General features: G+C 33.0%; 2 protein-coding genes across 2 annotated transcripts in view; one reads left to right on the top strand and one right to left on the bottom strand.

Annotated features, from left to right (window-relative positions):
- jeb (low-density lipoprotein receptor domain-containing jelly belly protein) overlaps window positions 1–27,667 on the bottom strand; it is a 187,797-nt gene that overhangs the window by 50,336 nt on the left and 109,794 nt on the right. The gene's annotated exons all lie outside the window — the stretch shown is intronic.
- On the top strand, window positions 7,657–15,393 carry LOC143191912 (cytochrome b-c1 complex subunit 8-like). Its single transcript, XM_076397352.1, has 2 exons — window positions 7,657–7,872; window positions 15,230–15,393. Exons 1-2 carry the CDS (start codon window positions 7,728–7,730, stop codon window positions 15,322–15,324), a joined length of 240 nt encoding a protein of 79 aa, XP_076253467.1. The 5' UTR covers window positions 7,657–7,727; the 3' UTR covers window positions 15,325–15,393.

Raw genomic sequence — 27,667 nt, 5'->3', positions numbered from 1 at the left:
TTTTCCCTTTAGTTTTATTGGGTCATTTAGTCCTCAATTTTTATTGTACTGAACTCCTTCAAATACTTTTAGAAACTTACGGTGATGCTGCTTCATGATATCCCTATTCTCAATTTTGGTTTCAGCGCTTGAAACGTGATGATTTTGATATCCATAAAGGACCAAAAAAGTAATAATTAATTACTAAATATTGGACGAAAATCCAGCGCAAAATCTCAAATAATGTTCAGATGTTAACCTGCGATGGGGGAGATTCGAAAGGAGGCAAAATTGTTACCACGCGAATTAACCGAAGATTCCATTTTGAACCGTTTCAATATCGCGGTTGCAATGCTTGTCAGCATTAGTCAGTCCAGCAGAGCCTTCCACATTACCAAAGAAGCGGAGTAATCATGAACGTGATAGAGTTTTGATAAGCATATGGTTGAATTATCAAATAGTGCATGAAAACTTGTGAATAATGTTGCAGCTTAATTACTACGTATTCACATTAATACATTATGGCTTGGCTGGTAAATGGTTTCGGAAGTCTGAAAAGGTGCAAAAATAACACGGAATATTGATATTGTAGCAATGACAGAAAAAAAGTTGAGCAATGACATTTAAGTTTTTGTATATTTTTTCAATTTTTCACAATAAATTATGTTTGATCATAAAAAAGATAATCAGAATACATGCTTATCTGCGAATGTGAATGTCTGTGAAAAAATATTTACTAAATATATACATTTTTGATTTTATGCCCATAAAATTAATAATATATAATCATTCAATGTCACTGAAAACCATTGGACGATGTGTTGATATAGACCAGGATATTCTACCCTCTTTATTGAAATAAAGCGAGTTGACTTTGATTACTTACTTACTTTGATGTATAAAAATATAATCGATATTATCGCTAATGGCTTTACGTGGCCGTGAATTCTTCTTTCGTTTTTTCGACAACTATTTTTATTATAAAATTGAGTGAATTAAAATTAATTCGTTAAAAGTTGCTTTCTATTGAGAGTGAAATTTAAGATTTTGATAGTTAACATTTTATCAATCATATATATTTTATTTTATCATATATTTTATCATCAACAAATTTTATATAAAAATGTGTGGGCTTCAAAATAACTTTAAAAAAATGTTAACATCTTCAAGAAATATTAGAGTAGACTGATTTAATTGATTGGAATTAGTTGTTTCATTAGGAAATAATTGGCAGTATAGCTACTGTGACTGACTTGAGAAAGTGGCCGTAAGACATAAATTTTTTTCTCGTAGATATAGGGAAAATACTAATTATCTCATTAATTATATTCAAGTAATATTCAGTTCAGTTCTATTTATAATAGCGCATTTTTTCTGTCACGGACTCTTATCATTATAAAAGAAAGCATCAATATTTAATTATTTCTTCAATCATATATAAAGGTATTTAAATATATATATATATATATATATATATATATATATATATATATATATATATATATATATATATATATTATTACTAGACAAACACGTATACCTGAGATAGCTTATGTATACCTAGTTTTGACTTTTTGGCTACCTGAGTTATTGACAAAAACAAATTATTAGTCCTACAATTTGTAACAAAGTAACAACTAGTAACAACGTATTAATAAAAATGTAAATAATACTTCCTTATAGTATATACATTTACTTTTAAAAATCATATCGTAACAAATTATATTATATATATGTATATATATATATATATATATATATATATATATATATATATATATATATATATAGGATTTTTTTATGAAATAGTAGTATAATTCATTTGAACAAAAGAACACAAAAGAACCAACATTGGTTCCTTTGATTTTTCGATCTATTTCTGCAGAATGATTTAGGTTCGACTACTTTTGACTCTTTTAACTGGTTGTTGTGTTTTCTGAGCTGACGATCTTCATTCGAGTTTGTACTAGTGTTAACGTATGTCATACATTATTGCATATCGATGTACAAACTCTATTTTATTTCGCTTGAAAAGCTCCAAATAGAGCTTAGAATCATAAACACTTTTTTGATTCTAGATCTGGATGGTAAACTGATTATTGGATTTGGATATGTTACAATGATTTCATAATCATGAATCTTATAATGCTAAACGTTCTTCCTTAAAAAAAATTCGTCCATATCATTTCCGGAAAAGAAACATTTTTGTTAACAAGATGAAACGTCCTTAAATGGGCCAGCGTTCCGTTTGCGTCACTCCAAATTTAATTCATCCGAAAAACCGCCGTTTAAGGACGCGGCTAATAGAGGGCGCCCATAATGGATTCGCTGTTCCCCGTTCCCCCCTCGTGCTTCGTCCTTTTGGGCATTTTAATTCCACGTTTCCTCGTCGTTAGAACATGGGCCTACGCAAACGTGACGCACCATTAACCGACAGATGGAATTTCTGGAATTATTGAACTACAGTTCCCTATATTAATATATGAGTGTAACTTATATTAAATTTGTAATTTGGTAAAAGAATGTTGAACAGTTTTACTTTAACTGCATTATTTTTCCTATTTTGAGGTATTCCCTATTTTGATTACACAGGGCTACAAGAAAAAATTTTAGAGCTGTTTTGTCATGCGATCTTTATGGGTTTATCTGTGCTGAATTAGAAATTGACTTGACAATTTCGATTACTAAATTTACACGCTAAAACCTCAGTTATGCTCCTATTTGTACATTTTCTCTCGTTGGAAAATCTGGAAGGCCTCTTTGACATCATCTTGCTCTTCGCTCTATGCTCTCAAATTTTTCGCAAAAATAGTCAAGGTGGGAATGAAAAAAATCTACTTTTAGACTCATCAGGTAACCTAAGGCTTCAAACGCTCTTAGCATTCTTTTGTCGACTTGTTTATACTTATGGTCTTTAAAAAGGATGAGAATATACTTTTTACCAATTTTAAGGTCCTTGATCGGCCAACTCTTTTTGATATAGTTATTAGCTCGATTTTTGCTGATCCATACTCACAATAATCAAACATTGTCTAAGAAATACTTATAAAACTTGCCACAAGCTACCAACCATGGTCTTCATAATTTAATTGCTCAAGAAGTTCTAAGTTTATTTAGGTTTCTTTGAAGTGTACGCAATGATCCACAAGAATGGATGCATATTAACCGCCGTTGTAAAACAGAACTGCTTTAAGGCCTTTATGAACATACGTACATTGATATCATAGGAATGAATTCACGTTGGACCTGGAAACATGAATTGCATGAAACGTAATGAGTAGATCTGATCAACCGTATGCATGCCCAAAAGTTATGATGTATTAAATATATTTTTGCATATGACGCGGATTTCCACTGATGATGGAAGAAAATATGCGGTACTGATATTGTCTACATCAGTTGTTGTCATCTATGTTAGTTGTTCTATTTACGATACTGATGATGGTAAGTGTATGTAGTCCGCTGAATGAAGATTCGCTTGATTGAACCTAATGTATCATAATCGCCCACTGTCAATTTTTACAACCATATCAATAATGTATTGACGAAATGTTGTTATCTTGATTGGCATGAATCATCAATCCATGGTCCTGAATCTTCATATTGATTCAGAATTATGACTAACCACATTTTGAACGATATTTGTTACTCCAAGTGATTTCGTTTGGAAGCAAGAATTGAATTTACGAATTTTACGTAAAGACAATTGTGCAACTAATTATGTTCTCAATGGTTCTTGTGGCATATTTAATAACTGAAACGAAACTTTTCATGATGCGCAGTAAGGATTGGCCGATTCAACTTTATACATAAACGTATAAAAATATTTGAATTTTTCTATATTGCCGATACCGATTTGTGGATGCGACGAATAGTCTATTTCGGTGTCATATTCGAACTTGTGTCTCCCATTGACTCCATCTATTAGCTGGAATAAGTTCATTTTGTTACTTTTAACTCTAATTTACAGATGTATTGGATAGTGGACTTGAATCCACATAGACAAACGCAAAAATTCATCAATATCGGTCCAACTATTTAGGAGTATTTCAGTTACATATACATGGACAGAATAATTATATATATATATATATATATATATATATATATATATATATATATATATATATATATATATATATATATATATATATATATATATATATATATATAGTTATATTAGAATGCTTTAAGCAACCATCATCACAATCACGTCTATTATGGTTTTAGTTAGGTCTGGTTAAGATAAATTCCAGTCGGTAGAAACGACATTTTAAAATACAATAAAACAAACTTTCATTTCGTTAAAAAATGAATTCAGAAGTTTATTATAAGCGTTTTAAGAAAATTTATTAGTCGTCCCAATTCATTTTGTATTAATTACATCCCATCGCCATTAACTTTTTACAAACCAATACGTTTTTTCCACCGTCAACAGCTCAGTTATATTTCTAACCCAATCTATCCGTTCAAGGCCAAGTCCCGTCAGTCTAAATCGTTAACCTGTTGAGTCGGCCATGTTTTCCTCCACGTTCCCCGCATCGCTCGCCCCCTTCCGCCCTTTACCAACCCCACCTCGTCCCCGTGTCTTCCCCCTCTCGCCCGTTCCAAGCGTTCTATTAATAACGCCGACCTCCAGGAGCAACAGACAGTTCTGTGATAGTTATTTTTAGTGGCACGCCGAACGGCACACCAGGTCCAGTGTCGTTGTTTTTTCGCCCCCCTCTCCCTATTCCATCGCCCGCTCTCGTCGCTCCCCTCTCGACCCTTTGTTCGTTTGGTTCACTCGTAGCCCCCGCTCTCCCCCTACCGCAAGAGCAAAAGTCTGACCTTCCGTTTGGCCGGGGCCGTGTCGATTTCTTTCGGTAAATTATAATGAAAGTCCGTGGTCGATTAAGGCGAAGCTCTTGCCTCGCCATTTAATATTACCATTAATGGAAATGGTTCCATAAAACGCGAGTTTATGTCCTACCAGGTGGAGGCGGGAAGAGGTCGTTAAGTTGGCGGCTTAAGCGTTGTTGCTTGTAAGATCCGTATCTTTTCCTGTACTGTGGGACTGCAGAAATTTTGCACGATACGAATGCGTGTCGTAATTGGAATGAGACGAGAGACAAAAGGGAACGGACAAATACAAACAGTCAGCGATAAAATCCAAATATAATGACACAATGTATGTTATATAGGGGTTTCGCGATTTTCGGTTTCCAGAATTTTACTAATTTAACCATCAATGCTCTGATTACTGATATTAAAAGTCTTAGGACTTAACGTCTATGGTTCAAGATCCTGGGAAAGTCGTCATTAGTAAATTACTATATGTAAGAGTAATTTCTTTCAGTCACTGTTTTGACTGGCCATGAACAGTGGATCTACCACGACTATTTCAAGCGCACATAGTTATGAGTTAGTCCAGAAGAGCTATTCAGATCGAGTACTCGCTTCGGTGGTACATATTCTCAAATTGGAACGATCTCAAAACCGTGAAGCGTTCGAAGTTTTTCTCCCTTCTTCTTCGGGCATATTGACAGCAGAACTACTAGCAATCTATAAGACCCTGAAAATTGTAAAAAATATACAAGATAATCTAATCGTGACCGCCTGTTCTCTGGACTCAATGAGCTTTTTGGAAAGTCTTAAATCATCTCAACCTCATCATCCTTTAGTAACACTTATTCCCGAATTAAATACTAGCTTGAAAATAAGTCCCTTCCGTATACTTCCTCTTCTGAAGCAGATATTTGAACTCCTGCACCACTTTGCTCTTCAGGCAATTAGATCAACTCGAATGCGACCTGGAGGAGAATAATAAACTGAGGGTAATGAAGAAAGGGTACTACTGGAGCTATCGTCGCTGATCAGTAAGCATATACTAATTAAGTGTCGAATGTACAGTTCAGAGAGGAGACTAGTCAACTTGGGAAATATGATGAAACAGTGCCTTCAGTTAGAACGTGAACCGGTGAACTTTTTAGCCGTAACGTCAAGTATTTAAAGATAGTAACCAATATTTATATTAATATTCACATTTATGTATATTATTTGTACTTTATACGTTTTGTTTTGTCATATTTTTATTTTTATTTTTATTATTTATACTCTTGTGTTTCTATATATTTATATTTTTTCTAATCTTCTGTATCTAATTATACAACTTTATATTTACATTTAATATCTACATTGCTATAATTGTAACCGTTGTATTTTGTATATAATAATTATATTGGTCCACCTGTATATAAAAGGAATATTGCACATTTTGTAAAACTAAGAACTACAAGTTTCTTGGTAACATTCAAATTTTAACTAGAAATAACTATGAAAATTTTAGCAACGACATCAAATATTGTGATATAGTTAGTTTTATCTGAAATCTGTATATAATCATGATCATATTCCAGGTATATCGGTATTTACTTTCCGGTTATTGTAATAATTTTCGCTAGCCATAAGCATGCAATGTCGTGATTCGACACAAATATCACTTAGTTCTGCTGATATTAACCTCAAAAGTACACATGTTACATTACACCATTGTGTCTGAAATCCCATTTGCGCACGCATTAATTTCCCTGTTCTATCATTATTAATTATTCATTATTTAGACTGGTAGAGACGGTGAATATATTTCAAGCATAACAACACGTGGAACCTGCTTTCGATGATTTAAATGTGGTAATTTTAACGGTCAAAACAAAAAATGTCCTGTTGGACCAAAAACTTTTGAAAATGCGGAATTGGATATGAAATGTATGAAAAGTATGATGCTTCAAGCGTATGAAAGGAAGTAATTTACCCATCCAATTGTAACGGGTGATGAAAACTAGATTTATTTCGAAAATACCAAGCCTAAAATCATGGTCATAAGCTGGTAAAGCCGGCTCATTGACTGCGAAGTTAAATAACTTTGGTCACAATAACCACTAGGTTGGAGTAATAGGGTGATTTTATAGTATGACAATGTTTTCTACAGCAAGACCAGTCAGTTGTTAAAGTAACTTAGAAGTTTTAACGTACCGGTCGTTCTCTAGAGACTTGATTCCATGCGACTACCACCTTTTTGCATCGAAAGGACACGCGCTTCATGAAAATGGTTTGATGAATGATTTACTTACCTCAAGAGAGAAACTGTTATTTTGGAATGGCATTCATAAATGATGGCATTCATAAAGAATGGCACAAGAGATGAGCAAAAATTTAACTACTCTTTATAAATAACGGTTTTTTTGCAAAAAAAAACCGACATATTTTTATTCCTGTTCTACAAATAGGCACATTACTTTTTAGCTTACCTTCGTATAACATATTTTTAATTTATCACGAATTGAAGCTTTTTTGTCATTCTTTTTATATATTATCTGTTTTTTTTTTTAAGAAAGAAATGTATAACCCGAATTATGACAGTTTTATACTTTTTGACAATGTATACCTTGCGTGTCATCAAAATTTCATTCTAACCTTAAATTATTTATTGTCATAAAATCGTAAGTTTATTTGTTTTGATTAATTATAAATTAATATACGATAAAATTTATAGGAGCGTATCTTAAAATAATAACAACAGTAGCATTTAAAAATTAATTCGAAAGAATCAACAAACGACCGAAAACAATTAAGAAGAAGCGAACCACAGACAACTTCATTCAGACGCTTATGTCAGTAATTTGTCAGATCGTTTGTAGTAAATCGTCGGGGATATTTTTTCCAGTTTTCGTTGTGTACAGAAAAAGAAAAGTTGAGACGACGAAAAAATGGGACACGGCAAAACGTATTTTTTACGAGGGATAGTAACTTATTTAGTTTCACCCTTTTATCTGAAGGCGGATATGATCAGCATGCACGGCGTCTTCAACACCGTCAGACGTGTGAGAGAAGAGGCACTCTACGTGGGCGCACGTAAGTACTGGACATGTTCAAGGATTCATAAAGTCGGCGGCGTTAATCCGGTTTAGACCGTGTAAAATTACTTCTGGTTCAAGTTGCATTTTCAGCGTTATTACGGCGACTAGGAACTGAACGAGCAACGACAACGCGTGGCTCTTTCATCATAATTAAAATTTACTTTCCAATATGTTTGAAACTAATATAACTATTTTTTGTTTCAAAGTGTTCATTAAAAATTATATTGTGTATAATATTGGACAAGAAAAAACAAAAATTGGATAAAAAAAACAAAGGAATTTAAGTTATTTGTATCTACTTTACGTAATTACAACATATCTCCATTTGTCTAGTTGTTTTTTAATGAATTTTACTGTCTAATTAATTTTAGGTTATGCCACAGTCTATTCTGTATAGAGAAGGCTGTTTTACAAGTGAATATTCTACGGATTTTGAATGAAAATATGGTTTAATTAATTATTCTTTGTTTATTAGCCGCAAGGAACCACAAATGTTGTTAGAGAAAGGGTTAACGCTTAAGAATTAGCACTTATTTCATTTTGTGTGAATTATTATTATTAAAATAAACAAAATTTTTAAACACCCTAAATTAGTTCATTGTTACTTCTTAGGATTTTACATAGATCAATACTTTTTCCTCTGGACGGTAATATAGCAATGGAGAGATCACTTTTCCTTACCTAATAATTCTATAAAAATCAACAAAACTAAAAAGAATGTCTTTTTAAAGCAACTTAAGATTCAACAATTATTCATGTACGTCTTCAAGGCAAAATCATCAGATACATCTAAATCATCATCATCTAAAATATAACAGTTCTGACATACAAACTATCTCTTCATCTGATCATCTGACCTGATCCAAAATTATCTATATGTAATAACGTTTTTAGTGATATTTAAAATTTAAGAGAGAATAATTGAGCATTTTGTAAATATTTTCATGTCTTTTATTTGTAATAAACTTATTATAGGGGAACTGCTGATCTTGAAGAATTGTTGTACAAAAAACATTTTTCCTGCAGATTGAATTTTTATTTGTCTAGGGCCAATCTTTTGGCTACCTTGGAGTAATATTTTGTCTTTTTTGGTATTTTTTTTTCTTGATTTTTCTGTTTATTTTGTGCATTTCTAAATACTTCGCTATTTATTTCATTTTCTTAGGTATGTCGGTTAAAATTCTACTCTTTTCAGGTTTCTTACCTCGTTGTGTTCCTTTATCAAGGGTTTGGTTTTCAGTATGGGTCTACAGTATCTGGTGTTATTTATGGAATAAGCTGTTTTCTCAAGGAGCCTATCTTATCTATCTCACCCATCAGCAGTCTCTTAAAGAGTTGATTTTTCTAATTGACAAATCTACCTAATTGCCTTGTACATACCTACCTGATTGAGTTTATATATCTAGATTTGTTTGATGAATTATAGAAGGTCCGGCAATATGCACAAATTCATCTTCACAGTTATTGGTATTCTGTATCTGTTTGGATTTTACGAATACCTGATAACAGACTATTCAGTAGCAGATTGAATTTTAGTTGAATTGTCAGAAACTGTGGTAAACTGTTCCGGTCTATTAGTAACAAATGAGCAAGCAAAATTCTTCACTGATTATATATTTTTTAATTGGAAAAATAACTGCTACTTCGAAACTGTTTATGTTTTTGCTTGTAAACATTAGGGAATATTACGACAATTTGTGAAATATTATAAATTGTAATTTATCCAGGGTGATTTAGCATAATATTTATCAGTTGAAGGTAAGGCATTATAACTGAAATTTATAGCAGTGTACTGTCATTGATACGTACACTTTAATGTTCACAGGCACAAATTTGACAGTATTACTTTAAAATATATTACGGGCATGATAACAGGTCAATTGAACAGTCCCCGGCCTATAGTAAAAGTCCCATAGTAAAACAAATTTTTTTGGCAAAATTAGTTTTTTTGTTCAACATAACTCCCTTCAAGGGTGATACACTGATTATAGCGACCCTCCAACTTTTCGATACCATTTTTGTAGTACGATTAGTCCTTTGCTTCAAAATTGGCCTCAGTTTCGGCGATGACCTCTTCATTCGACGAAAGTTTCTTTTCAGCGAGCATTCTTTTGAGATCTGAGAACAGAGTATAGTCACTGGGCGTCAGATCTGTAGAATACGGTAGATGGATTTTTGCCATCGTTTTCACTGACTTGTGACACGGTGCATAGTCAATGAAAGTTATTCCATGCGCATCCCAAAATACAGAAGCCATAACCTTGCCAGCCGACTGTTGCGTTTTCCGATGCTTTGGAGCGGGTTCATCATGTGCAGTCCACTCGCATGACTGTCGATTGGACTTAGGAGTGAAACGATGGAGCCATGTTTCAACCATTGTCACATATCGACGCAAAAACTCGGATTTATTACGCTTGATCATCTTCAAACACTGCTCCGAATCATCAACTCGTCGTTGATTTTGGACAAAAGTGAACTCGCGTGGCACCTACTTTGCACAGAGCTTTCTCATACCCCAATATTGTGAATGATATGATGTACACGCTCAGTTGCTATCTTTAGAGTATCTACTATGTCATTCAATTTCAATTTATGGCCATTAAAAATCATTTTGTGGATTTTTTCAATATTTTAGTCGGTGACAACGTCCTTTGGGGAATCCGCTGCGGTCACTGTCTTCGGTACTAATTTCACCACGTCTAAACTTAGCATATCAATCCTTGAAGGTCGACTTTTCTGGGGCAGCGTCCGGAAACTCGGCATCAAGCCAAGTTTTTGCTTCAACTGTATTTTTTTTTCAAAAAGCAATATTTAATCAACACGCGAAATTCCTTTTTATCCATTTTTTCACAATAACAAAAGTTGCTTCACTCAAAATATTATAATTCACAAACTAATGATCCGACAGCTGTCAAATTTATACACGCATCTTTTGGTGGAGCTAACTAAAAAACATATGGATTTAATTGTAGTAGCGCCATTTATGTGTCAGGCCAGGGACCTTTCATTGACCTGTTGTCTATTAATTTATGACTAAAAATGTATTTTTAGCAGCATACACTACGATCTGTCTAAAAATAATTGTCTATATTCTATTATCTTTAGAAAGAAATAAGACGAAGAAGAAGTAAAAACGATCATAGAGACAGTTTCCCTTAATATCCTTTATCTTTTTGGTTGATCTATGAGAACTTCAAGACATGCTAAATAAATTTAAACACCTATTAATTCTTAAATTGACGTTATATAAAGTGTGATATGATGTATTCTCTATGTAGTTTTTCATATATAACACAGATATACAATTTTTATTAGGATTTTTGCATGTTTTAAGCTTTAACAAATAGAATCCGTCAATATTCTCCGTCCAAAGCAAATAAATAAATTAAACACACCAATTTCCACGTTTACAACGTCGACGTTCAATTTTTCAAGTCAGCCTCCTTCGTTTTTTTTCCCGAAAAGTCGTAAAGGGTCGATCCCTCCTAACTTTCGTTAAACTTGCCGGGCTTCCTGGAGTTGGTCGGTAGGTTGGTGTTTTTTTCCTCTTATTTTGTTGCTTCGTTATTGTCCTTGATAAATGTTGAATAACGCCAGTTGTAAATTATACAGAAACTTTTCCTTTTCTCGGTGAAAGTTTCACCAATGATTGGCAGCGAGCGGCGGGAATTGGGAGAAACTTCGGTTCGAACCGGGGGGTAACAAAGAATCAACAGTTTTTTTTTTTAGTTTTAAACGGATCGGAGTTTAGTTTAGTCCTATCTCTCGTCACATATCACTTGTGTAGATTAGTTTCCCTTTTATTTGGTGAATATCAACAATACTTATTTTATAGTTTATAGGTTGTAACTGTTAATTTATTAGCGGTTTCACTTAACCATAATAGATGTATAATAGGTATTATCATCAATATTCAGTCAAATGTCATGCTGAATACAATATAATTGTTTAAAGTTAAAATATCATTTATGGCCTTTTAATTGTGATCAATCCTAAAAGAAATCTTATAAAAAAGAGTCGAACAATTTTCTTAATAAAATAAAGATATGCAATTAATATATGATATTACTTAATACATTTATAAGGTAAATTATTTTTATAGTCATTCATTGCTTTCATAGTATTTGGCAGAAATATACCAGTTATAATAAGAAATTCATCATTGAGTCTTCATGCCGGCCAGTGGTGTGAATGAAAGGACCAGCTGGATACCGAGACATTGATGCTTAAATCATAACGGAAACTCCTCCATGCCTGACTATAAGATGGACCATACCACATTTTTCTAATCATCAGGTGTCTATGTTTTTGATAGTTTCACCATTTTCTTTCGCAGCTTAGCGTTGGTTTCTATTATAAATCGTTTCGTAATAACAGCTCTTCCATGAATGTTTGCTTTGAGCTTCCACCATACTGTGTTTATCGAAGTTCTATTACCTAAGTGAGTATTGAGCTTTGGTGTCATTGTTGCCGCGATATCTTTTTATTGCCTGAATACACTTCATTTTAATGTTCGTCAAACTCTGTCAGTTATTTTTACGTTTCGAGCACTATTTGTCTTCATCTCTCTTTACAGTTATCTCTGCTGAGAGCTTACACATTTCATCGATCGCTTGATTTAACCGCTGTAGAACAAACAGTATAATATGATGAAATATAACCTGCAAGACCTGGCGTTGGCAAACTGAGCAATACATAGTCGTTGTATTATCTACATAGAAGCAGTATTGCTAACATGCAAGAAGACATACTATGTTGTTGTCTTCATATTATTTTGTTTAACACTTGTAGGACCTAGACGTTGCAATGTATCACTACTATAAAGTAAAATGAAAGAGCAGTAATGTGATCTCTAAGGCACCCTATATAAGGGTGTAATTACAGTGAAATTATATCTTCAAATGCAATGTGAATCTTGTGTTAACATATGTGCAGATAAGATTTAAATAATACATGTATATACAGAACAATTTCAAATAATAGATATAGTCTACATATATAAAGTTAAAATAGAATATATAATATCATGGTCTTCATGACAAACATCGTTTTACATTCATTTATCCCGACGTTTTCTGGCATACAGACTACCCCTTACTGTTTAAATTAAAACTGATTTAATCTCATATCTTCTCTAAAAATATCCATACGATATCTTCGACGCAGCGGTTAGGTTAAACTTTGTTGGCGGTTCATTTCCGGTCTGAACGATGACCGATAACATTTTCCGGGCTGGTTGTACACTATCCAGCTCGTGGAGACTTCAGACTGACAGTGGCGCATCGCATGATGGTTGATGGTTGAATTATTCAAAACAGCGGGATATTGTCTTTATCGCTTACCAACGTAGGACCCTTGTCATTGAGATCGTTACAATTATTCGAATCGGATGGACTGATGTGATATATTATCGGAAAAAAAGGTCTAATGTTAGAGTTGTTTCTAGCTTTTTTCGTTTAATGTCGGATGTTTTTTCTTGCCAGTCTGATTAATTATGTATATTTAGTTATATAAAATTCGCCTTTGACTAATTTCAAAAACAACTTCACTATTGCATATATTTCAATTAAGTATAAAGCTGTACCTTCATCTTTATTAACGTATCTTTGAAATACATTTTTGATATACCAAACACTTCTTTATAAAAATCGATTCTTTTGTAATATATTGTTGATACGTAGAAACACTAAAATCATTATAGAATAACTGTTTCAGGAAAAGTTTGAAAAACATTGATCTTGCTATATGATTTTCATATATCAAAAATAAATAAGTGGGTGACAAATTAAGCCTGTACAGTAGACAGCTCATTAGTTTCTTTGATCCTTTTGTGGTGGGTAATTATATGTCTGCAGTTGGACGTATGCTCAGGCGAATTAATTGTGAACCGTTTAGGATTTTCCAATATATGAAGGGTTGTGGCATATTCAGATTTAAAAGAATCAAAACGTTTTGAGTACAAGTTACTGATAGATATTTAGGAGTTCTTGCGTTTATACGAATGGGAACCAAATATAAACGGTAATATTGTAATATAACTTTATTGGTCAATGGTATACATAAATTAAACATTTAAAATTTTTCAATGTACCTTTTCACCTCTGTGATCTATACACTTTTGTCACCGATTTGCAAACTTCAATATTCCTTCTTCATAAAATATTAAAGGGCGAGTTGTCAATTAATTGCGCACATACTCCTATACTTCTTTAATGCTTTCAAATATTTTGCCTTTAAGTGATTCTTGTGATTGAATTGAATTGAGTGATTATCAAATTATGTAGAATACACGAATAATTCTTTAATTGTAAAATGTTTATGTTATTTTGAAAGCATGCTACTGCTAGAAATTCCTACTCGCATAGTAAATAACATAATGAACTGGTGTCGAATAAAGTCAGTTCAAGCTATATTGCTAAGATGGGCGATTACATTTTTAGTAAAGATGATTTTTTTGGAGTAAGCATTAAAATTATTTTATACAGTCCGCTCAGGAGTGCTGAACATATAAAATTTGCATTTTGGCCTTTGGCTGGTGTGAATGATCGCATATTAACACATCACCCAAAAAGTCCCGGGCATAACTAATAGGACACCCTCGAAGCAAAATTCAACATTTTTAATCGAGATGCTCTATTTAAAGAGCTCTCCTCTAATTTCTAACTCAAGCAATCACTATTTCTTTGGGGCAATTTTTGAGGTCTCCAAATAACCAGTAATCACCGTGCATCATATCTGAACTAAAGGGTAGTTCGCAAAGTAATTGGAACTATAATCTATTAAATATATTGACTTGTCATACTGTGGGTTATTTTGGCGAATCAACACGTTCTTCTTTTGTATTTTTTGGAAGTGGACGTAATAAAGGCATGCAATCCTTTTTTTTGTATATATTAATATGCTCTTTTTATCATCCTGAGACTTAGTGCATAATATGGAATCCGAAATATTCTCGGCATTAAACCTGCCGATTAGCCAACAACAAATTTAGGGATTACTTCAGAAGATTAGGTCTTACCCAGCCTGGTTATTGGCGTAACTGAATCATATTAATATAAAGTATATCCGTGTACTGGTAGAATTCGAATCCACGATAATCACAACAGTGGGAAGACATTCCTGTCGCCTTAAATACTACAATGATCCTTATCCATTCAATAATTCCTTATCCATAATTTAGAAAATAATAAATGTATCTGTCAGGACCGGGACATGTTGAGTATTGTTATTGCATAAAATAATTATTAAAAATTATATTGGATACATTTGGAATAATATATAATATTAATGTCATAATAATATCTTTATAGGATTTTTGCAAATTGATGTTTTTTTTTCTTTCTTGATTGCAGCGTTGGGCACTGGATATTTAATCTACTATCTGGTGGAAAGGCGACACGAAAAATTGAAAAGGAAGAATCCAAAGGATTACATTCATGACCAGTGAAGAAAGGAACATTATGAATTTTTTTGTAAATTTGTAAATTTTGTTTATATTAACTAAAATGTAAACTCATAAGTTGCCATTAAAGGCTTTTTATTTATTTATATTTAACTTATGGACTAAGCAGTAGTTTATACTTTCAAAGTTTATAATATTGAATTATCAACATTAACAGCAACAACAAATTAGTTTCTAAAGTTATTTTATGAATACATATATAAGATCTTCAACATAATATCTATCTAGTACTTAGTCCGGAGAGTTTTATTACTAAATAGTTATGTCTATATTAACGGCTTTCAGACCGTGTTTATTATGCTTCAAAACAATATGCATCTATAATTTAGTAAAGCGAGATTGATACAAGTTACGTTTAATAGCCGTAGGGAAGTAAGTTACGTCTAAATTCAAACAGATTGGTGTATCATTGTAGCAACAAATTATGATGTTCAACGCTCTTTAGGATTTTCGGTAGGGATTTATATAAATAACTTGTAAGACAATCATTTTCAGAAGCAAAGAAGATCTAATTTCATTTGTCGCTGAAATATCTTTTGAAAGTCTTATCATAGCAAAAATTATATGAAAAAAAGTGCACTTTCAGATGAAACTTAATAAGAACTCACTATAGGTTTTTCAATAAAGGTAGGTCGATGCTAAAAGTCTGTGGCTGTCATGCATCCGACATATAATATTTATGTTACGGAATACCCGTTTTAGAACAATACAAACATTTAAACATCATTGCTAATATGAATGGTTTGGAAGATGAACAATTTCTGCCATGTATGTTATGTTAAAAAAGGGCATATATAAAGGCTATAAAATAAGTTTTGATGAGTAAGGAAAAAAACGGGTCTTTTATTCAATAATTTCACCTATGGCTTTCGATTGTAGATTACATATTTATAACATCCCATTTGTGAGTAATAAAAAGGACCAAAGTAATTATGTCTTCTGCCAAAAACTTAGGGTTAAACAAGGGTCAACAAGGGCCAAAAGAGGAAAAAACCGAACAGCGGCAATCGCCAGAAATGAATTCAGAAAATTTCGGTTCGAAGATTCGTGACAGGTAAATTATGGTTTGAAAAGTGCGTCGTTTTTCACGCCAAGCGACAATTAATGATGATGATTATAGACGATTATTGGAAGAAAAAAACCGATTGTTGCCACTGAGCCACGCAAAAAATCCCCTCTCGTGTTTTTACAAGATTAGAGTCTGGCCCGTTATGGACAGGCTACTGTGGTTTGGATTGGAATAAATGGCGGTCATTAGTTCGAAAAGGGCTATTAATCCGATGAACTGTCCCAAACTACGCCCTATAGGGTTTTTAAAAGAGTGTATAGTATTAAAAGAAAAATATTTAAAAATACTGAAAATCTAATCCTAATAGAAAATGTTTGTCTACCTATTGCTGGAGCTTTGATCATACACTATTATATAGTATTTAACAGTAAATGAGATTATTAAAAAAATTTAATATGACATTTGTTTTACGTTATATCAACATGAGAATACATATCTAATTAAAATATTATTTCTATAATTTTTTTTGTCAAATATATATATTTATTTTGACGAGAACCACTCTTCAAGTTATATTTCGGCAACTTAATTGGAGCGATATGGTAAAGTTCCAGATAGAAGGAGCGTTGTTTGGTGAGTACTGTGTGTGGGATAAGGAAACATTTATATTTCAATGCTAATCTATAAATGTTATATAATACGGTTCTAACTATCCGGCTAATTGTTTAAAGACTACCTGAATAATGAGCGAGTGAGATCCCCGTTTTCTAATAGATAAGAAACTTCAGTGTCTCTTTATAACGCCACATCTTCTTTCCGTTTAATTAATAAATATTTTCAAGTAAATTATTAGGTTTTTTTTGCTTAAATATCCTTTCACGTATTTTAACTGGTGCAGTCGATAGGATTCTGGGAAAATCATAAAGCTGTTCTTTTGAATTAATTCAATTAACCGGAATTAAATTAATTATCAAGGAAAAGAAGACAAGTTGACGTTTGGTTGGCAATAGTTCCGCAGTTACTCGAAGCGGTGTAGTTAAGTGGAGATCGGGTAAAAGATTCGCAAGTCAAGCTGTAATGGCTCAAGGTATATATATATATAAGGTGCTCAATGACCTGTAGTCATAAACTATTCCAAGTAAAAAACTTTCAAGCTTTGAAAAATATCGCTAGTCCGTAGATATCCGGTACATACATTACAGTTCAAGGTGTAATATCACTAAATGCGGACTGAATTACAGTAGCTCAATATCTTAGTCGTAGACTATTGGAATCTGGAGTCACCAAGGCTGGAAACCATTTCATAGAGAGATACCATGGAAATTTTGGTAGATACAGGTCCATTTCTAATTTTTCTAAGGCAATTTATCTTCAAAGGCAAACTGGTAGACGAAGGTATAGGCGATTCTCAAACATAGTTTTACAATAACTATAAGCTGCTCATACGGAATAACGACCACGTACATCTCTATGGCCGTTTCTTTAAGAGGGCGGATTATATAACACGGACTATCCGACCATTTGTGTAAAAACTACCTGAATGGTGAACGAGTGAGATGGAGGGGCCTGTTTTCTAATAGATAGGAACCCTCAGTGTCGCTTATCTCTCTCCAACAAGTCACCTCTTCTTTCCATGAAATGAAATAACATGTCCCAGTAAATTATTATATGTTTTGTTTATATACTCCTTTATATATTTTACTGTAATATAATTTAATGTAATGGGTATATCCCCCTATATTTTTCACAACTTCGGTCAGTCTCCGGTAGCGAATTATATTTAAATTTTTCCACTTTCTTGAATAATATTTCGAATAACAGTTGCTTGACATTTTTAAATTGTTTATGATTAGCTAGTAAGCTAGCACCGCACGTTTGTTAAATCATAAGTATCATATAAGTTGTATTATTGATCGAAGAATATCATACTTCGAAACTGGTTAAAGACAATTTTTCAGACATAATATTCAAATTTTAACTAGTTTATAATTCAATTACTGATGAAAGTCGCCATCGTAAGATTACATGTTGGCAATTATATGATTGAACAACACGTTTACATTTTATGGTAGGCGCGGTAGCCTTTCAATGTTGATCTCCAACGTTTGATGGTCTGGTAAATTGCGATGAATAAAATTCAGTAAACAAGCGACCAAAGAAACATCCAATGTCGTGATTTCTACGAGTTTTATTAGGTGAGAATGCATATCCAAAAAATTACTCTTTGGTTCAAGTATTGGGCTAGCCTATAACTTTTTGAAAACAACTTTGGTGAGGACATTAATCGCGAGCGTTACATGAGAATAATAATCGACTGGAGAGTCTGTTTAACTCTCGTAGAGGTGGCCGAGCTATATAGTTGTATTCCTTTAGCAACTATTCCTTTAGAAAATGTGACCATCAATTATACAGATTGAAAAAATATAAAAAATTGACATATTTCCCTTGCTTAAATGTTAGCCCGTATTTAATCAAAATTGTAATAATTTGTAGTTACAAGTTTTCGGAGTTCAGAGAAATAGAAAGTAAACCTAATAGGAGTATTTGTGCTTTGGTACTTCCAAAATAATATTGATTTGGTATATAAACATAGTTTGTGCAGACCCAAATCACCTAACTGATGTTCACGATTATTTGAAAATGTTATATTTGAAATAACACAGTAACTAAGCCCAATTAATATGCATTTCCTTGATGAGTTATTACGGGAAAATATTATTTTAGTTCACCACTAAGAATAAAGTCGGAATATTTGTCTTGGAGCTAGATCTATAAGAACAATAGAGAATTTATCAATAAACCGAAACATGAGTTTTTAGCGAAATATATTTAAAGAATTTCATACTATGACTCAAAATGTGTTAAAAGATTTTCGAAATGTATGGTTTTTGTTTGCGTGGCCTCTTCACCCTCCCACAATGTATTATTTTATGCAATAATCACAAACACTTTTAACACGAAAATTCTAATAATATCAAATAAACTGTGTCTGCTTCACTAATAGTATTATAAATGTATATAATGGTAAATAGGAGGCCATTTCTATGCATAACTATTGATTTTCAATCTGTGATACTCAACAGGTAATACAACCATTACACATTCATGAATCTAAAGTATCAAAATAACAAACAAGCTCATTATTAAAACACCTAATGGGCGAACCATAAATAATGCATGTATTAGCTCTATATATAATAGTGTCATTAATGCTTCACCGGCTCTGCGTTTGACAGCAGATTAATATCGGATTTATTGGCTAAAAATAAAAATCTTTCATAAATCCAATGTTGCTCATGAAGCGTTATTCACGTTGTATTGACACAAATCACAATAAGTATTTCATATTAGATAATTTATTGTCGCTACGAATAAGAACGCACGAAAGCGTATTACAAAAACTATACCATTTATATTCCATGAACTTGTTTACACTAATATTAACGTGTACGCCAACTTCTGCTTACATCATCACTAACACCACGCTACACCAGTTTCAACATTGATATTTGATCCATTTCTAAATAGCTATGGAGGTCATTAGGGATGCATTTTATCTTAAGAGTAAAATTGATGTGGACAGATTGGAATTATAGTAGTATCGCCAGCAAAAGTAACTATTGCATTAATATGCATCATGAGGAATATCTACGAAAGTTACATAGTTATAGCTAAAATGGATATAACAGCACTTCCCCGGTCTACCATAGTAAAACACATTTTTTTGGCAAAATTAATTTTTCTTTATTCAACATAATTCCCTTTAAGGGTGATTATAGTGATCCTCCAACTTTTCGATACCATTTTTGAAGTACGATTTATACTTTGATTCAAAATAGGCCTCAGTTTCAGCGATCACCTCTTCATTCGACGAAAATTTCTTCCCAGCGAGCATTCTTTTGTGATCTGAGAACAGGAAATAGTCGCTGGGTGCCAGACCTGGAGAATACAGTGGATGAAGAAGCAGTTCGAAGCCCAATTCATGGATTTTTCAGGAAGCAGTACTTTCTTTTTCTTCAAGTGCGGCCGTTTTTCGGCGATTTTGTCTTACAAACGATCCAAGAACGCTATGTAAAAGTCGCTGTTGATGGTCATTTCTTTTTCAAGGTAGTCAATGAAAATTATTCTATGCGCATCCCAAATTACAGACGCCATAACCTTGCCAGCCGACTGTTGCATTTTCCCACGCTTTGAAGCGGGTTTATCGTATGCAGTCCACTTGGATGACTGTCGATTTGACTTCGGAATGAAATGATGAAGTTTCATCCATTGTCACATATCGATACAAAAACTCGGGTTTATTACGCTTGATTATCTTCAAACACTGTTCCGAATCATCAACTCAACGACGAGTTTTTGGTCAAAAGTGAGCTCGTGCGGCACCCACTTTACACAGAGCTTTCTCATACCCAAATATCGTGAATGATATGATGTACACGCTCAGTTGGTGTCTTTAGAGTATCTGCTATATCATTCAATTTCAATTTACGGCTATTAAAAATCTTTTTGTGAATTTTTTCAATATTTTAGTCGGTAACAGCCTCCTTTGGGGAATGCGCTGCGTTCACTGTCTTCGGTATTTATTTCACCACGTCTAAACTTAGCATACCAATCCTTGAAGGTCGATTTTCCTGGGGCAGCACCCGGAAACTCCGCATCAAGCCAAGTTTTTGCTTCAACTGTATTTTTTCCCTTCAAAAAGCAATATTTTATCAACACTCGAAATTCTTTTTTATCCATTTTTTTCACAATAACAAAAGTTGCTTCACTCAAAATATTATAATTCACAAACTAATGATCCGACAGATGTCAAATTTATACACGCATCTTTTGGAGGTTTGGGCTAACTAAGAAATATATGGATTTAATTCTAGTAGCGCCATTTATGTGTCAGGCCGGGGACTATTCAATTGGCCTGTTAGTTGTAAGCATGTAGAAGTTTTCTGCGGAATTTGAATGGAGAACATTCTTCAGAAGAAGTTTGTTATATAGTATTAGTTATTGTAGATGGATTGGTAAGTGGTAACTATCGTATTAACGTACCTTGAACGTGATTATTTCGAATCTCAGATTCGATTATTCAACAACTACTCGTCTTGCAACTTGACTAATATTAGTGTTCTAAAATTGGTATTATTTGATTTAAGATCAGTAGAAAAACAGAGCATAAATGAGAAACATTGGATGCCACAGCAATATTTCGGAAATTTAATGATACAGAACCGCCATTTTCTTAAACATGTATTTATACTCATTAATCTTCCAAAAAAAGACATAAAAGTTCTAAAAATATATGCCATATTTTATGGTCTGAAGACGTTCAATGAGTATTCCCTCGCCAAAGTTTAAGACCTTTTGTGGTCATTTGTGGTTCGTTCTTCTAACTTTATATCAATTTAAGACACTTTTTCAAGATAGGATTAAATACAAATTCAAGACAGACTTGAAGACAGTAACCAATAAAGACACTCTGATCGAAGATAATATCTAAATATATTAGTTTATTCCAAGAAGACCAATAATTAGAATTTTTTACTGTATTATTTGATTTACTGCATCTAGCTGAGTGAAAATAAAATTATGTTGATAAATAAATTAACTCCTGATATTACTTAAACTTATAAAAACTGACATTGAAAATATCTTTATTTATTTGATAACAAACAGATAATTTAAAAGTCTATAAATCAATAACGAGGTAAACATTCCAGGCAATCACCAACAGAAAATTCAATTCTCGACTTGGTTTGAGGCAATTCCAATCTCATTCCGTGAAATAGTTTTTAATTTTTAATAAGCCATTTTTATTTTCGATTTGCCGTTTTCGTTTTCGCCAAATTGGATCCGTAATTTATTTTTGTTTCAAGAGCTTAATTAATCCCAAGATATAATTAATTAAAATGTTTCGCGTTAACTAAACCAAGGAAATTACTTGAATGTATTAACTGTTTTATATGTGTAAAACTGCCACTATAGACGGCAATTAACGTAGGAGACCTCAAGTTTAAGTACAGCGTAAACACTATTTGTACAGATATGGACATTTAGGTAAAAACATTGCGAAAAGGACTATTAGCCGAAGAAGGTACACTATAGTGCTTCTAACAAAACAGCCAATGCATGTCAAATTTATGATATAAGCACGTCGCAATATTATTAAATTAACTTAGAATTTTGGTTTACAATGTTTGCTGTTTTGTAACCTCTAATTATTATATAATTATCTTTTTATTAATACTAATGTTTTAAAGAATTTTTTAGAAAATTGACAACAGGATCGAACAGGGCCAAAACAAATCGAATTTTATAGGCTGTTTCGTATTACGGTTCGTATTCGTTTCGTATTGACGGTCACATATTTTGATGTGTTACACGACTTTCTGTGTCTTTCTGACTATTGTAAAATGAGAAGGAAAAATACGGGCTCCGGATTTAAAAATACTTTTATAAACCACCCTTGGTAGTATATTCAACGTTAATAATGACCTGCATTGACTGTTTTATTGGACGGGCACATATTATTCTTCCCTGTATTTCAAGTACATTTTACTTTAAGGTATTTATTGCGAAACATTAGTACAATATATAATAATTAAAATATTTTCACAAATTTTTATACAACTTCATCCCGTATATCTGAAAATATGGCTATACCACGTCGAAAGAACGATGTCCTTTAATGTCTTTCAATTTTGTCACATAATTAATTGACAATGTTTTTCCAAAGTAGAACTCACTTCGTACCGTTTATTTAATATTTATACACATTTTTTAAAATAAAACATGTTTTACAAACTAAATCAAACACATATGTTGCGACTATTACAGCACCGGGTATGGACTGCACTCTGATTTGAGGGCCATCTATTTTGAATGGTGTCACGAGAGAAATATTTAAAAATAGATTTCGGGATGCTTTTTACCTGTTTTGTGTACCCTTAGTGTAGCTTTGTATGGCCGTTCGGCCAGTGGTCTCTTCTTTCCATTAAATAAAATAATTTTTTTAAATAAATTAATAGCATGATTTTCTAAACTCTCTCTAAGATTTTATAACTGGCTTAGTCGGTAGAATTCCAGGGAGATCTCTTTTGAATTCGTTCAATTAACCAGAACGAAATTAATCATTAAGAAAAGACGTTAGATTGGCTACCTTTCCACAATTACTCGAAGTATTCCTTGGTGTTGTTAAGTCTAGTTCGGGCAAAAGTATCGCAGCTGAAGCTGCAAGGTCACAAAATCTAGATAGACGGTATTCAAAGACTCCTAGCCATAAACTATTACAAACAAGATACATTCAAGCTTTGAAAAGCACCCCAAGTTCGTTGATTTCCTGTGCATGCAGCACAGTTCAAGGTGTAAGGCTATCAAAGGCGGACTGTGAATTGAGATAGCTTAGTGGAATTTGAATTGAAGCTTGCAGTTGAGGTTGAACGGCTACTAAAGGTGGATTGGAGTAGCTCAATTTCTTAGCTATATAGTATTGGAATTTGGAGTCATCAGAACCTGGAAAACCATTCCATAGAGAGTCACCATGGAAGTTTAGGTAGAAAGAGTGTAATTTCGAAGATCTTCATGGCAAACTGGTAGAGTAATATACAGGCTATACTCAAACATAATTTCATTAGAACTACGAGCTGCTCAGATGGGACCACCTTCTCTCTGGTCTTTTTTTACTACTATTACTACTAGTACTGCACAGCACAGGCGACGGACTGCACTATTTTTTGAGGGCCATCCGTTTGAACGGTATTACGAGTGAGATATATAAAGATAGACGTCGGGATGATTTTTACCAACATTTTAAAACGAACAATTCGGTTTCCGTGCCAAACTCTCAAGTCTTCATCAAGCTGCTCGCGTCGCAGTAACAATCCACGAGGCATTAAGAAAAGGTAGAAAAACTGGAGCCTGGCCTGGCAGAACGATCTAATATTCAAAGAGAAACAGCTTGATCTACCGAATAACCTAATCTCCCTGATTGATTCATACTTGCACGGTTCACTCTTACCTGTTCAACCTTTACATGGCTGATTTCCCACTCCACAAACATTCCCAAAGAGCATTTTATGCAGATGATACAGCTTTTTTCACAACCGGTTACAGTCTCGACGCTATTCGCGACAGACTTCAAGCCCAACTGAACCAGACTATTCTGTTCCACTGCAAGAAGGAGCTCTGGGCTTATCGCCTCCAAATCGATAAAGTCTCTATCCCCTAGCTTCAGAAGGTATCATACCTCGGTTTCCAGTTCGGCTGCAGGTTCTAATAGCCAGCTCAAATCCAGCACGCTATCTGCAAAGGGAAGGACGTGTATAGTATACTCTTCCCACTCCTCTGTAGAAAAATTAAAATTCCAATCCTCCAGAAAGGGACTCTGGAAAATGTTAGTCCGTCCAGTCTCTTCAGAGGACAGATGTGGAACAGGTATGTCTCTGAGAGACAACTTGGACTACTTCAAGTGATCCAATCCAAAAAAGTTCGCGCGTTACTCAATTTACGTTACCCATGATTTATGGGGAATGTCAACAATCACCTCGAATTAGGCATCCCGTTCTGAAATTCACGGACATGCTCAGTGTAAGGTTCTCCCTAGGCTCCTTTGAACCCTACAACACCTTGATCTTAACACCTTAAAATCCCTACACATCTACAAACCTCGGTAGATAACCAACTGCGACAATCCCAGTCGTAACCCAGGGTCTCTGTCGCCCGCAAAACATTTATCTATCCGCAAAAACCATTTGGTACTAGCTGGTCATTTTGGTAAAAGAAAAAAATTTTTTTAAATTTTTTTAAAATTATTACCTGTTTTAACCCTCAGTGTCACATTGTATCGCCATTCAATTCAACCAGTTGCCTCTACTTTCCGTTAAATAAAATAGTTTTTTAAAGGAAATTAATAGTTTTTGTTGTCTAAGCTCTTTCATGTTCTATAACTCATACACACATCAAAGTGTCATACTGTTAACAGTGAAGATTGTTTGAAGCTATTCAAACATTTCCTTATATATTATTGTTTCTTTGTAGTTTTATTCTATTAGTATTATGTGATTACAGTAGTATAATATTAGAAGTAATAAAGGATATTTTCAAAATCATCTGCTTATTGGCTCGGGATTAATGAAGGCGAAATAATTTTAAAACAAATTACTGTTTCTGCAGGATTACGAACCTCAAAGGAAAAAAGCTATAAAAAGAAATAAATATTGAGACACGAAATATAAATATTTAACATTTCTCGTTCGGTAGCTTCTCGCTAACTTTTCACTTTGTCCTTTTCATTGCCTTGACTCATTAAAAGTGCCTTAATTCGAATTCAAATTTCTATTCAGATATCTTTCGCTTAGCACCATTCTCTTCTCCCCGTTTCTTCTCGTCGTTCGCTCATCTAACGTCGGATTTGATTTAAGTGGCCAAGTTTCAAAGCAATTTCTCTTAATTGAGATGTTACTTTAAATGCCTATCACGTTATAGAAAAGGTAGGCTATTATGGTTAAAAGTTAACGTTAGTTGAATTAGTTCGTTTTTTAATTGAAAGATTTTTACTGGCTTTTAAAAAATATTGTGCTTAATTATGGTTGTCTTCTTCAACATTTTCGCTTTGATGTATTTAGATAAGCGCTTGAAGCAACAATTTGATGGCGCTTTCTGGAAAATATAATAAAGTTGTTCAATTCTTTGTACGAAGGTTAATCTGATTCTTCAAAAATAATAGTTTATACATATAGACCAATAAATTAGTCTTAAAGGATTTTTTCAAATTTGAAGCTCTATTATGAAAAATTGGTACAATGTATTTTATTCAAAGTATTTTCGATTGACAGCCTTTACTTTCTCCCATTTTTTAGGCAATTTACGTACAATTTATGTTTTGAGGCTATTCAATAATCGACCCATTTTCTAGTACTTTCATAAAAAGTGACGCGCGGCTCATATAGGTCACGAGTCATACTCATATTGGGGTAAGTAGTAATCAGAAGGAGCAAGATTTGGAGAATAAGGCGGGTAGGGTAGCCTTCCCATTTTAAGGTTTCCGAGTATGTTTTAACAAGATTTGCAACATATCTTCGAGCGTTCTCATGTTGAAGAATGACATTGTTGTGTCTTTGCTCGTATTCTGGTAGCTTTTCATCCAGTGGTTCGATTAAGCTAATATACTTACTTATAAAGCTCAAAAGAAAAATGGTACCTAAAATCAGGTAATTAAAAGACGATGTGTGTTAACATTATCGGCTTCTGCGTTAGATTTAGCTCCCTCTGTATTCTGGCTCAGATAATATTATTTAGTTCCCATTTCTATGAGCAAGAAAACACAGCATGGCTAGAGTAAATGTATTTAAGTTGATTTATGTAAAAAGTATTTTTGTATATTTTTTTTCATTTCCATTGCCGGATATTTCCTTTTCATTTTTTAATACTTTAAAGCGTTTATTATAATATAATCAATAGTATGGTGAGATAACTCACACTATACTCTCATATATTGTTTTCTACATCCAAAATCAGACGTTTTAATTGAAAATTTCTGAGATTCTAGGTAAATTGAAAATGAAAAACAAAAGTGGAGGAATAAGTAACGAGTTTGTGTTTATAATATGAAATTGAAAAGCCACATTTATGCTTGCAATTATTGTGATTATGCTCAATGAATAGTCTATATATTGTTTTTTATGTATTGAGATATTTTAAAGAGCGTGCCTGTAATAATATTCAGTGCAGCTACAACATGTAAAAAATATTATCAATAAAAATCGTGGCGATTTGAAATTTATCAAAATAAAGTGCTGAAGCAACGTTTGTCGGTTTATAACCCATAATTATAAAATTTTTAAGAATTTTGCTGACGTTTAACAAGCGAACAACTTTTGCTAGCTCATTCGGTTACATGTTCGAACTTTTCAAACAGCTTTCTATCTCTTTTAAAATAAATTAAAATGAGATGGAAAATATTGTCCGACTGTAAAACGAATTTACAACTTTCGACAGGCAAATATGACGTGCGTCACTACTGTTTTGAATAGACTATACTTCAAGGAGATCTACTACATATATAAAATTTATTTTTAACAAGGAAAATTGAACAATTTACTGAATTTTAAATTAGAATTATAAATATTCCTTCGACAACTGTTAATACTGTTAACATCTGATAAAGTTGATGTTGTTTTTTTCTTTTCTCTATATAAAAACAGTTTTCCATTTAGTATTATTGAGTTATTCACTCTATGCAGACGCTAATCATGGAACGCTAAAAACTACACTTGTTGGATTTAAAAGAATCTGCAGTAAAACCAAATAAAACACTTTTAAAACTTATAA

This window comes from Rhynchophorus ferrugineus, unplaced genomic scaffold (genome assembly GCF_030347505.1).
Source record: "Rhynchophorus ferrugineus isolate W39M unplaced genomic scaffold, kcgeb_rfMv2 rfM2, whole genome shotgun sequence".
In the NCBI taxonomy this organism is placed as follows: Eukaryota; Metazoa; Arthropoda; class Insecta; order Coleoptera; family Curculionidae; genus Rhynchophorus; species Rhynchophorus ferrugineus.
The sequence above is the reverse complement of the archived record's forward strand: the minus strand, read 5'-3'. Positions and strand labels throughout refer to the sequence as shown.

What these genes read in the sequence shown, in the direction of transcription:
- LOC143191912 (XM_076397352.1), top strand. Translation starts at nt 7,728, where the DNA reads ATGGGACACGGCAAAACGTATTTTTTACGAGGGATAGTAACTTATTTA. An exon ending in GGCACTCTACGTGGGCGCAC is followed by an intron (nt 7,873 to 15,229) that starts GTAAGTACTGGA and finishes TCTTGATTGCAG; the next exon opens with CGTTGGGCACTGGATATTTA.